We start from the raw sequence: 13,867 nt of genomic DNA, 5'->3' as shown, positions 1-13,867 counted from the left end.
TCTTTTTGACCTCACTGTCACATGCATGTGGGAGAATTTGCTGGATCTCCATCAGAGAACCCAGGCCACAACATCCTCCGAGAGAATTACTACCTTAACCTATCACTAAAGAAGGGAAAAATCTTTAGCAATCTTAACTCATTTGACAAAACCAAGACACTTATAAGGTATTGTGTAAGAAAAACAGCATGGATCTTTTGCCTTGGACTTGAAACTAAGCTTTTAACTTCATGTAAAAATTAAGAGCTTCTGGTCCTTGGTCCATTGGTCTTGTAGGGATGTAAAATGATCCCTCAAAGAATATACATATCTTACATGCATACATACGTACACACATAGAGATTTTACGAATTCCAAATAAATTCTAGAAATAATAATTTAGTTGAAAGCTATTTTTGTATAATTTATTAATTTAAACATTAAATATTCTTTATAAAAATACACTATGTTACTACTCTTTTAATATAGACAGTTTTCTAGACTGCTATTCTCTTTTTTGTTGAACTTTAGCTTTTATATATGCATTCTTTCAAGAAGTGGGCAGAGGTAATCCATTTGATTGAATCCAATCAATAATAGGACTATCTAAATATATCCAAAACCAACAAGTTGCTTGATCTACATGATCTCTTTGCACCACACAGACAACTGTATGTTGGCTCTGAACTGGTGAAGTCAAAAGGCACAATAAGTTAGCTCCTGAGACACATGTGCCTGTGAATAAAAAGTTTTCCAAGGACAGAAGTGTTCATGCAACTCTATCCTATCCTCCCTGTTCTGTGTAACCACTGGAAGAGCCTGTACAAGCTCAAGGTACAGTTGCAAATTCTGAAGATCTACTCTGGCATCAGAAAGGTAGCAAAGGAACAGGAGCTGCATTCACATCTCCTGAATTCACATACTATTTCTGCCTCCTCTTAACCCAAGCAGAATTTGATATAACAGCACTTCTACCTCACATTTTCCACAAGAATAAAATTGTAACTGAAGCCAGCTCTCATTGCTTTTGACTTTCATGCTAATCCTCTAGTATTGAGGTATCTAATTGACTAAAATTAGCTCATTGGAAGTCCATATGGGTTTCATTAACACCATCTAAGCACTTTATAAATGGCAAAGCCCATGGATGAAAGAACCCATGTGGTGTGTTTCAGGGGAATCCACAGCTAACATTTCACCAAGACTCAAAGTGGAAATGTTTCATGACTGAAGATGCTTGGCATCTTATAACTCTGGTGCAGTATACACTTTACACTCAGATGCAGTGTAAATTGCCCTATCATATATCTAATATATCCCCTATCATATGTCATATATTTAATACTATTCTCATAAACAACATCACGAATGAAATGAAAGACTGGCTCTTAAGCTTAAATACTTGCAGAAGATGGTTCTAGCCATCCCCTTTCTATTTTCAGAATGCATCTCTTGTACAAGGAGAGAGGGCAGATAGGAAGGGAGTAATACAGCAAATTCTAAAAAGAATATAAAAATCCATAGACAAAATTGGTCACTTCATCTTTAACATGAGGTGTTAAAGGATGAAGTTCCATTTATTTATTTTCTGATTGGAAGTTTGAAAAAAATGTTTCAAAAATAGGAATTAATTAGTCTTTTTTAACATTGTCATTATAGTTGTTTGTTTATCATCATGCCTCCCAGATGGCACTGAAACCATAACCACACAGTATACATAAAACTTCAGAAGCAGATATCTATCTATATGTGCAGCTTCTCATAGGCAATGTACACATATCTCACGATCCACCATTACACCTCAAATCACACAGGAGGCAGAGTAACTTGTTGGTATTAGTAAAAGAGATCTAAACTGATATATCCATCCAATGGAGCTTCACTTTTGCTGAAAAGTGTATTCAGCTACAGGCTTTTTTCTTATCCCGTCCGTCTTTTAAAAGATACTTTCTTCAAGGATTATACTGGGTTTGGCCCCATGCCCAAAAAGCGTAACGTAATCCTCTCTCTTGGAATAAATAAGGCAGATAAGGAATAGCAACACAGGGAAGTTTCAGAAGAACATGGGAGCAGGTGAAACAGACACAATACCTGGTGCAAAGGTAGAGGGGCCAAGTGACTTGGAAATGTAAAGACCCTACAGCTGAAAAGAGCCTCTAATGGAAAGAGTCAGGGTTGTTTTATTTGTTTTATCATAGAACCACAGAATGGTATGGTTTGGTTTGGAAGAGACCTTAATGATCAGCTCCAACCCACCTGCCATAGGGTTATCTTCCAATAGACCAGGTTGCTCAGACCCCCATCCAACCTGTCCTTGAACACTTTCAGGGATGGGGCATCCATGACTTCTCCAGATGGCCTGTTCCAGTGTGTCACCACCCTCACGTTAACACATCTGGGTGAAGATATTCAAGTACTCAATCAACTGAACAGCTGGAGATGTTTCCTCATTAAAACATATTCTTCATAAATATTCAAGAAAGTATGGCTTGTGGGAGGCAGGTTTATGTAGACTTGAAAGGACTAAGCTTTAAAGCTGTATTTTGGAACTACATTGTTGCTATGAGTGGGAATATATTTTAATATAAGAAACTGACAAAAAGCCAAGTTTTCTCTTGCTGAAGTTTTTTTGAACATATTTTGAACTCGTGGACTTTGAACTCAAAACTCTTTAGCTACACTTGAATTTCCTTTACTAAGGCGTATGACAGAGGCATTCTTCCATGACTACAGACTGTAAGTTGCACAAGTGTATCTGATGTTACTAAAAAAAAATCAAAGTTAACATGAAGTGAACCTTGGGATGAATAAAATACACAAGAATTGAAAAATTATAGTGATGGAGATTGTTCTGCACAAATCTTCAATTCTCTTCAATGTTTTTTTCTCTAAAACTGTATAACCTTTTCAATAAATTCTATGTGGATGAGAGTATGAAACCCAAGACCAGATTATTCACAGAAACACATCATAATGACAGAGTCAATATGTAAATTGACAACTCTGGAAATGCTTCTTTAGCATTTGTCTACCCATATAGATGGTTGCATAAGCGTTGTATTTTGTGTTGGCAAAGACAAGGGGACTTGAAACAAAGCAGCTACATCAGCTACAAAGCTACACATCAGCTACTAGGAGTCTTTATTTTCTAAAATACACTTCTGTCTGGCCTCTGGGGTATAAGACAGGGCACTGGAGAGGTCTCTTTGGCAAGGCAAAGCATGTGTGCGTGCAGACAGGAGCAAACTGTGTGATACTCTTACCTGCAGAACAGACTGCCATAAGAAAGTCTGATTACAAATAGTCCAAATTTCAGGTTCTAAAGAAAGACCCTAGCTTTCTTATCAAGAATTAATTCTAGGCTGAACTTACAGGCATGGGTGGTTCATGTTATGGTCTTGAAATATTTCCATGTAACTCCTTTTCTAGGTAATGAGGAGGAAACTGATGTTTGAGTGATCAGACTTGGTGAGAAACATCCTCTCTTCTTTCTTTTTAAAAAGGGCTTCTCTTCTCAAGGTCAAGACTTTTGGAAAACCCATTGAGACCAAAGAGATCAATACCCATGTGGTTGTTTTGGGTTTTTCTTCCCTGGCAACTTCAGGTATTATTGACTTTCTGGTTTTCTTCCTTTAATGGGAGGCTGAAAAATTCTAAGTATGCAGTGAAGCTTCCAATGCAAAGAAAGCATGACATTTGTAGTTTCAAAGTGCTAAGTCTGTCCACAGATGAGTTTCAAATGAAAAACAATTCTACAAAGTGACTATTTCCTCTCAAAGCTTTTTGTTTGCTTGTTTGTTTTCTTGGAGAATAGTTTGTTGAGACCTGCAGCATTTCTTTGGTGTATCTGTTCTCTTTTACATTAACAACAATTTTTAGTCTTGAAAAAAAAAATTTTAAAGACATCCAAAAGAGATCCCTAATATATTATGGACAGGACTTTGGTCTACTTCATGATGCCTCAGGAAAGTTCAGCTTGCAGTTTATAGAATCATAAAATCACATAATGGTAGGAGTTGGAAGGAGCCTTAAAGATCACCTAGTCACAACCCCCTTGCCATGGGCAGGGATACCTGCCATTAGACCAGGTTGCTTAAGACCTTGCCCAGCCTGGCTTCAAACACAGCCAAGGCTGGGACATCAACCTCCCTGGGCAACCTGAGCTCCACTACCTTACCAGATTCAAAGGAAATAATTTTTTCCTGATATCTAACTTCATTTCATGTCTTTCAATTTGTACCTATTACACCTTGTCCTAGCACTACAGTTCCTGATGAAGAGCCCCTCTCTGACTTCCCTGCAGGATCCTTCAGATACTGGAAGATTTTTATGAGGTCTCCACACAACCTTCTCTTCTCCAGGTTCAACAGCCACAACTTTCTCAGTCTGTCTTCATAGAGAAGGTGCTCTATCCCCTTAATCTTAATCTTTAGACACTTAATTCCTTGTTACTGGTTAAAAGGTTTCCCATAATGACATGAAACAATATCAAAAACAGTGACAGAAGGAGGACGGGAAGAAGAGGACAATCTGGAAAATCTAGAATAAAGAAGTAGCTCCTTCACTACTGTCTAAAAAATGATGAAAAGTGGTGACTTCACGCTTAAGAATACACTCCTAAAATGAATTAATGCAATTCAAAAGTTGCATTTGTGAGACTATTAACAAAATTAATGATTATTAAAAAATGGGTGCAACACAAAAATCCAATCCAAGCCACTTGCCCTACTGAATCAGATTTAGTGTCATATCCCAATTCACAAAACTAATGTTTACAGTTGTTGAAGTACGAACAATCTTTAATGTCATCCATACTTTGAATAGGTTGGAACCAATGCATTTATTTCAAAAATAGAATTTCATTCCTTAAACAAGTTAATTTTCTTTTGGTTTTAACTGGTTTTTGGGTTTGTTTGTTTGTTCTGTTTGTTTGTTGTTTTTTTTTTTCCTTATGTATGTGATTAAAGGGAGGAAAACTATATTAAAAAGTAGTATGGTTTTGGCTTGTTTTGTTGTCTTGATTTTTTTTAAATATAAATACCATAAGGATTATATTCCTCCTCTAAGAATGTACTTGACAGGTATGTTTCAAGAGTGCTTCACTGTCCCTGAGGATGGTATTTATATCATCTAATTTCAGACACCCAGCTCCTATAATTTACATCATTCTCTCAGAGTTCTCACTAAATAAACCTCAGGAAGTAAGCAATTCACATACCCTAAATAAGAATTTGCCTATGTGCACAAGGGAGATGGTGAAATTACTCTCTTAAGCATTAGATTATTTTTAGTTTTTTACTTTCACCCATTTCCCCAGCTATTAAAATTAGCTCTGTTAGTTCCAGAGTTTCTTAATTTTGAAGAGTTAAGCAACACATATAACATAGACATTCTTCCTCTCTACCTCTCCTTCCATTACTAGATATATCTTATTAAAATGGTTTACTATGTATTTCAAAGATATCTTAAAGAATAATCAGAAATTGGCAAAATCAGGGAAGTCAGACACAAAAAGAATAATTACACAAACACAATGTGAGACCTTCCTTTCAAACCACTAATTTCCCAGCAGGAACTTTTATTTTGAAGGAGACCCTACATGAGCTAGATTCCAGCGGCTTAGGCAGAAGTGCAGGAGTTTGGGAAGCAGCAGGAACTGGGTCAGGAAAGGATGGGAGAGCACCAGGCTCATGCCAGTGAAGCACAAGAGGCCGGAAGAACAGCACAGCTGGCCTTTACAACATCAGAAAATGTTGGGTGAGGGCAAGTCAGATCTAGGTGTAAGTTTCTATATTAAGTAGTTCTTTGCTTACACTGACAGCTGGAACATATCACCTCTGAGTTTCTTCTCTGAACGTGACACAAGAAATAATCTTGTTCAACAGAGCAATTGAATTTTGCAGAATTCCTCTAGTGTGCCCTAAAATGTCACAGTTCACTGCAGTACTATGCAATGTGAAGAAGTTGCTGCCTTTTATGTGACACAGAAACCTTTCAAAAATGCCTGATTTACCATTTTCTGTTCCAGAAAGCTTTCAAAACCCAAGTGGATAAAGTTTAGAGCAGCTTGATCTCGTCTCATAGCTGTTCTTTGAGCAGGAACTTTGATTAGAGAGCTTGTGAGCATCCTCACAACAATAAATGATCCTCTGATCAGGTTAAATAACATTCAAACCCCAGTATTTTTTAAAAAAGCAATCTGCGCCCCAGAACTACATGATAAGGAAGCATAACTCTATAATAAACATCTAAATACTAGGATTGGAGTTTAAATTCAAATTAAAAAATACCCCAATAATTATTAACTCAGATATTTTCCTTAAAGCCAACTTTACAGTTCTGCCTGATTCACAAAGTACCTGTACTATAACACAATATAATATTTAAGCTTGTAGAAGTGAGTAGTTTCAATACACACAGTGAAAAAATCTACTGAAGAGATTTCTATATACAACTTTTAATGAAAACTCAGAGAAAGAGCACGACCTAGCAGCAAGACTTTTTGGTTTTTCTTTGTTGTACAGCATTGGATTTACATGCAGCATTATTAAATTGTAACCTATCTACACAATAACATATCTAAGATATAAGCATCATTCGAATTAAGTCCATTTTTCACTAAGGCAATGAGTCAAAATTCCCCATTAAGTACTTGAATACAAAAATATGAGTTTTAACGAACAAGCAACAAACACACACATGATATATTATCTGATCAAAACATTATGCAATAGAAATTCCAAGTTTATGTATTACAAAATAAAATGAGGTAACAGGTACAAGTCATGGTTGACAGGAAATTGAAGACTTTCAAATTTTGTCCCAGAAGAATCGTCTTATATTTCCTTTCTAAAAATGTGTTTTATCAGTTTCTTAAGGTGTCAGAAATGGAATAAAGCTTGTTATAAGCAAATGAATTCTCTTCAAGAGTGAAAGAGCAAATTCAACAGTTATCAAAAAGCAGCACTTGCAAAGTTCACCAAATACACTATTCAGCCTTAAACTGTAGTTCAGATATTAAAACTGAATAGTTTTAATAAAAGTTTTAATCCTCATGATGCATAGTAGACAATTGCTGGTTATGTGAAAACTTTAAAAGTCAGTCACATCTGTAGTAGTCCAAATTTTTTAGCAACTCTTTTTCTCTCCAAACTCCACTTTATAATCAACAGCTCTCAGGTGGAGAAAAACAACTTCATAACTTCACACACTTGGAAAATATTTTTAAACAGGAAATATATCTGAGGAAACTAAATTTTACTAAGAACAGAAATATGTATATAAAACAAAAATATGTCTATTTTTAGTCTTAATTTAAATGTTAGTTTTGATTATCTACATTCTGCTAGAAAAAAGTCTTCTTGGACTAGCTATTGTTCAGAAAAGGACTGATCAATGGACATGGACAAGACTTTTAAAAATTCTAATGCCATTCCTTAGGCTACATTTTACTTCATTTGTTCTGGCAACATTTACCCATAACAGCAGTGCTCAGTCTGTAGAATATTATAGGATGTGGGAGTTCACAGTAATGTGACTTCATTGTTCAACATTAACCATCATACATAGCTTTAAAAAAGGCAAGATATTTAATTACAAGAGTTTGGTTTTGGTGCAAGACTTGTAACTGTTTAGTACACTTATCTCTCAAGCAGTTGATCTGAATTACACTGCTTGTGAAGTGCATTAGACTTTCCAGATGAGAATTAAATTGAAGCAACTAGACTTCAGCACTGTAATGCTCAAGGGGTATTAATGGAATTTTAGACATATTCTGGAGAATGTTAATTTCAATTCTTACAACTATTTACTGAAGTAATACAACATTTGAGTTCTAGTAAAACTCTGGTGACTTGAGTAATGCTGATATTTGGGGTCAGAAAATAGCTATAAATACAAAAGTAGTCTACACTTATGCAGCCAAAATAAAAGATCTCAGCTACTTAGGCTAATACCTAAAGGGCAGAAGAAAACATATGTGGCCAGAAAAGACATGTTGTAACAAAATCCAACTGAATATTTCTCAGGTATGCAGATTAAAAATGACAAGTAGTAGGATATAAACTAAAGCACGACCTTCACACGTGCAATTTCTGACCTTTTCCACTTCTGTCAGACTTCCAATTCATATAAGGACATGAAACCCCTTACTTGAATCACTGTTTCGACAGTGGCCCCCTTCAAATCTTTACTCCTCCCTCTCCTCTGCCACCGAGACATCTGTCTCTGCTGTGCTTGACAACCTTCTTGGCAGTCACAGCTCTCACCTGGCCAGCCACTGCTTCTACACAGAGCTGTTCACCTCATCTTAGCTGCCCATGAAGCTACAACACTTGCCCCATGACTGCATGGGCTTCTTCTGTGCCACCCCACACCTGCTTCTGTGTGCTCCAATGCGCACTGAGGACCACACCTTTTCATTCTTCACACAATAAGAATCTAATCTCTGGAGCTTTCCCATTTATTGAATAAACGCACTTGCTACGGTAGTGTTATTTTCAGTGCAGTGTAAACCAGCCTGGGTGACTCTCACATGCCCTACACCTAAACTCACAGCAGGAAAATCCACAATGCCTTTTATTCTGAAAAGCACCTAGAGATTGATCAGCAGTTTCAGGACTAAAGGCAAATCAGTGAAAAGAAATGCCACAAATAAGACAACACTTAAATGCCCTTGCAGTACTACCTTCCTCACCGAGCAGGGCTGATTAAACTTTATCTTTTTTGAAATGTAGAATGCAGAAGGGAAAGGCCCAGGATCACCAGGGTGCACAAGGAAAGGGCTCAGTTCAACAACTCTTCTCCAACACACATGGAGTGCCACATACACACCACATCATCAGGCAGGCAACAAGGGAAAGCACAGTTCTTTCCTGCACTTGCGACACATTAGAAGCCCAGGGAGTCTCCAATAACTGGGATGTGAGGTTTTAATTTTTTTTCCTTGTAAGTCAGGGCAAGCAGACTGCCTGTGGAGAGCACCCTTTTAGACAGCACAAGCAGCTGGGTATGTCTACCTAGCTGCCAATTTACTATTATGAAAACCCTCTACAAAAACATGCCCATTTAACCAGGATTAACACAATCCTGGAGGCTTCACTTTCCATCTCCTTTGTGCATGTGTTTCATGCATATTTATTTATTTATAATAAATAATACTTATTTATATATAACAAAATTCTTACCTATTCCAAAAATTTAATTTATTTCAAAGAGGTATATAAACTTGGGTTTTCTTCAGTAATAGCTCACTAACAAACTTGAAGCTAACATTAGCAAGACAAAACACTGGTCTTTGGAGAATGAACAAGAAGTAAATCTCAAAATGCAGAATTATTGTTGGAAGATTAATTATAGCTACTGATATCTAACGGGACAAAACCCTAAAACTAGGCACTCACACTGCATACATTAAGTAGATAGAAAAATGCAATGCATATAAATGTTTTGTAAACTCTGTATCATTAAAAATGACAAGAGGGTTTCAAAAGTGTCTTCAGTAATGCTCAATGGAGAGCAAATTTAGTTACTACATTGGCATACCAGAAAACATATTTACATATGCAGAACCAGAAGGGACATCTTCAAACTATCTTTTTTTTTTTAAATAACAAACCACACTATTCATGTGCGGGCTTTATCACAACTCCTTTTCACAAAAATATTGATAGAAAATTTTGATACTTAAACAGTTTAAACAAACCTGTTACAGAGCACTGATAGATCTGCAACATTTGTAATACTCTTTCACCATGCACATAACATTCTCACAATGCACCATTTCTTCTGAAACACATAATACATGCACTGGTGACAGTATAAAAATAAACAGAATCACTCTGTTAAAAAAAAATAGTGTAAGAGGGTTTTTCTCATTTGAAAAATGCATTTTTTTCCAGATGCTTAACAGTATTATTCTCTTACAAAAACCGAGATCTTCTGCACAATTTTGGTTTCATTTGTGCTCACTCTGAATTGCATTACATATCTGAAGTATTAATATTCCCCAAATGTTGATCAAGAGCTCTTAAACTCTACTCAGGCTGAATTACACAATGCTTAAAAAATAAATCTAGTATTTCTAGATATGTTCTAACTTTATTAAATGTTTTACTTACTCTCCATGGTCCCAATAAATTATGTGTTTTATTGAGAACAGCTCTTTACAATTACTTCTAATAGGCAAAATATATCCATTGTAACTCATCACTTGTATAATTAAATAAAAAGTCCTACCTTTCTCAAAGAACAGAGCACAGCATTCCTAGTGCAAAAACAAGAATTCAGTCTGAAGCAGAGCTGCACTTCTCTTGTATTTTGAAAAAAAGTTGAAAAATTTTACAAGTGTCAGAGAACTGTGCAATTAAAGCCTGCTTTAAACTTCATGATCCAAAACTGCTGCAAGAGTCCCTTTTCTTCCAAGAACTTGTCAATGAAAGGTTGACATCGAGTCCCATCAGCCATTTTAAAATGTGTACAAAAATAATTTAATTGGAATATTCTATGAAGTAGGTAATTTTACTAAGAGCTCAGACATTGAAATATTGATTCCTGTTAAAGGGACACCTACACTAACCAGTGTTCAAGGGCTGATTAACTATAATGTTCCCCCAAATCTTATTCCAAGAGATTTTCTCGTATTTTTTTTAAATTAGAAAAAATATTACAAATCCAAAAGTGAGTCCATTTTTGGGGTGAGAGGTGGGTTTGCTTTGTTTCCCCAAACAACATGGGAGAAGGTCCCTTTAACAAGGAAGGAGATAGGTATCACTTAATCAGGATGTGGGAATGGAATCTGTACCTATGGGTAAATGGCAATGCGTTCTGTGTTGGTTCAGCCCTTGGTTCTGAGTTCTGCGTCACTTCTGGCATCGCTCGCTCGTCATCTGTCCCGTTAATGCTCTCCGGAGTTAAAGGAGACTGAATATCCCCTCCAGCTGATTCCTTAAGTGAAAAAAACAACATATTGAAATTACAAAGTGACCTGCCCAGAAAGATTATGTACATAAAAGAACTAACATTCATTCTTAAATAATACATAAATTTTATTTAGTATTAATATGGTGTTCAGATTTCCAGCACCCCTCATGGTCCCGTTTCATCATGTGTATATAATACAGAATTACCAAAAGATTCACATTATCTTACACAAAACACAAGTGGCCTATGAATTCTTTGGGAGATCCAACCTTCCACTTATTACAGACCTCTCTCTTACCTGGAATTACATTCCACCCTCACTCTGATACACAGACTCTTGACACTTGGAATTCTTGTCTCATACTTTACATTCTAATGCAGTGAAATAAAACAATTCTGGTATTTATTTCAAAATCTAGCTTTTGTGCTGTTTATTAACCAAAGTGAACAGTGGGAGGGAGGGCCATTTGCAGTGTGTTCCCAGTTTCACCTATGAACCATCTGTAAAGAACATTTGTTCAGCAAAGTACAGGTAAAAATTTTCATAGCCATGTTAGTCTGGCCTAGATCTTGCTGGTCGTGCTATTATCTGAGAAGGAGAATATTCCAGCTACAGCCAGAGGTATACATAGCTATGGTTATGCAATCAAACACCTGAAGAACTTAATGTTTGCCTTCTAGCAGAAGGCACTGCTGTGGTTTTCATTATCTTTCATCACACCAGCATGTACGTTTGTGTGCACATTTAAGTATGAAAAAGAAGAGAGTTGATAATATAGAGACAAAAAAAAATTTCTATACCAATGGCATAGTTTTGTCTTCTACTACTACACTATTATTGTTATTATTCTCATCATCCAATAGGATAGATAGTTTGCATTGACAATAAAAGAAGGACTTTCTGGATCTAAATGTTTTTCTTCTATTTTTTCTTCTTGTCAAACTACATTATGTACTATAAAAATTTACATACCACAGTCTAAAATAGCTGCATAACTTGTATCTTTAAGATAAAATTCCTGCAACACTACTACTAGATACATAAAATCAGAGTCTACTTATTAAAATGTTTTAAATGTGAGTGCAAAAAAAATTATTTCAATAGAAAGAAAAAAACTACGATTTCCATCTAGGCTTATTTTTTCATTAAAGTACTTCCATAGACTCCTAATATGAATGAAATGCAAATAACAAAAATTAAGGCAGAAAAACATCGCAGTCTATGTAATAGCTAAAGTTCATGGCCTGCAAATTCATGAACAAAAGAAACATCAGTTTTTAATGTGTTTCTCCTGCACAAAAAGTACAGGTTAATCAGTGCTTTTACATATTCACAACTACCTGTGCCTGATAAGTAATTTATTTGCAGACAACTCTAATGGAGCTGACTATGAACAAAGCACCAAATATAATAGGAAAAGCCATTTGCACTGAAAAGACTTTTCACAAATGTTTACAAATAATGTTTTCATTTTATATTAATTAGAGGATTAAAAGTATTTTGTGAGATGTGCATCTGTAATTAAGGTTTTATTGCATACCATTATAACTTCACATATCCACTCCAGATTTACAAAATTGGGCATGACTTTGTGTATTTAGTATTTAAACAAACATAGTAGTGGGGTATTCATCAAAAGACATCTTATATTTCAACATCTTTTAAAAAAACCCATATGCACTTAGAGAAGAGTCCTCAAAGTAAAACAAGCCCAGATCAAACCTCCTTATAGTGATAACAATAAGGAACAGAAAAAATAGAAGTTAGTGGTTCTAAAATAATTAACAAAAACCACCAAATCCGTCATGTTTAGATACTGAGTATTACACTGTTGCCTCAATAAGGATTCCATACACCTTCTTGGCACAGCTGCTCTTCATAGTGCTTCCCTGCGTTGGCTGGCAGTGGCGTAAGTCTGCCTGCCACTGCCACCCAGACATGTATGAAACATTTGTTGCAGTATTTGTTGCAAAAATTCATATAACATCCCGGACCTTTTTCACAAGCTCTAATGAAATTTGTACTTCTACAGAGAAAAAGACAAAAAAATTACAAACCAGGATAATTTTGCCAAAACCAACTTTTTTTTCACTAAAAATCATGTGATTGTAAAATTTTTCAGGCAATAGTTATTCCTAATAGTTTGCATAGAAAAGGCTCAGAATCACAGACAAGACTATTTTAAATAATTTACCCACCCCACAATTTTAGAAACCAAAAAAGGTCTTAATCTGAAATAACCAGGGTCAAAAAAACCTATCAGAGCACAGTCATCCTTAGAAGAAAAGAACTGAGGTTCAGATGCCAACTGATTTGGGTGAAACCTCTCAAGACTGATGGGGTGCAACTGCAAACTGTACAAACTGCTCTATTTGGTTCTGCACTTAAACCTAATTAAGGCTACTTTAAATTAAAAGAAGGGGTGCAAGTAGGTAGACACAATTGTCAGGCTATTGCTTCATGCAGCTCAGTAAACTCCAGAGCTAAGTGTAAGGGTATGGCGAAACTAGTAACTGAGAAATGGGTGGTTTGGCATTGAGAGATCCATGAGTTTTATGACAAAAGCAAAATTATTTCCTTTATTACAAGATGAATCTGGGAAATAGGAGGTGGCAAAGCAGGGGACCCAGTATTTCAGTTTTATGTAAACATAGTAAGAGGACTACAAGTTTTTAATACCTAAGGCTCAGTTAAATGGACACCAGATGGTAGAGTTATTTGCATAGGTAGTCTTAGAAGTCCTGAAATAGACAACTTCTTTCAAGACCAAAGCCTCCAGACATACCAGATAGAGATAAATTGTGTACTATTATATGAATCTGTCTTCATACAGATGGCTTTAAAGTACAGGTTCTCTGACACAGAAACAATACGCTACTCTTCATCTTGACATAGCCCAGGGTACTCAGTGGGACTTTATATATAAAAAAGCAGCATCTCTCTTCTAATTTGGTGGTCCAGGTCACT

At 35.9% G+C, this 13,867-nt stretch overlaps 1 protein-coding gene across 1 annotated transcript in view; it reads right to left on the bottom strand.

Annotated features, from left to right (window-relative positions):
* HOMER1 (homer scaffold protein 1) overlaps positions 1–13,867 on the bottom strand; it is an 87,905-nt gene that overhangs the window by 36,633 nt on the left and 37,405 nt on the right. The window contains exon 5 of the mRNA XM_039709765.1: positions 10,781–10,923. Coding sequence (XP_039565699.1) covers positions 10,781–10,923 — 143 coding nt within the window. The remainder of the gene's footprint in view (positions 1–10,780; positions 10,924–13,867) is intronic.

The sequence above is a fragment of the Passer montanus genome, unplaced genomic scaffold (genome assembly GCF_014805655.1).
Source record: "Passer montanus isolate IOZ18808 unplaced genomic scaffold, ASM1480565v1 scaffold22, whole genome shotgun sequence".
NCBI classification, from domain to species: Eukaryota; Metazoa; Chordata; class Aves; order Passeriformes; family Passeridae; genus Passer; species Passer montanus.
Note: the sequence above shows the minus strand (reverse complement) of the source record. Positions and strands in the feature narration are given on the sequence as shown.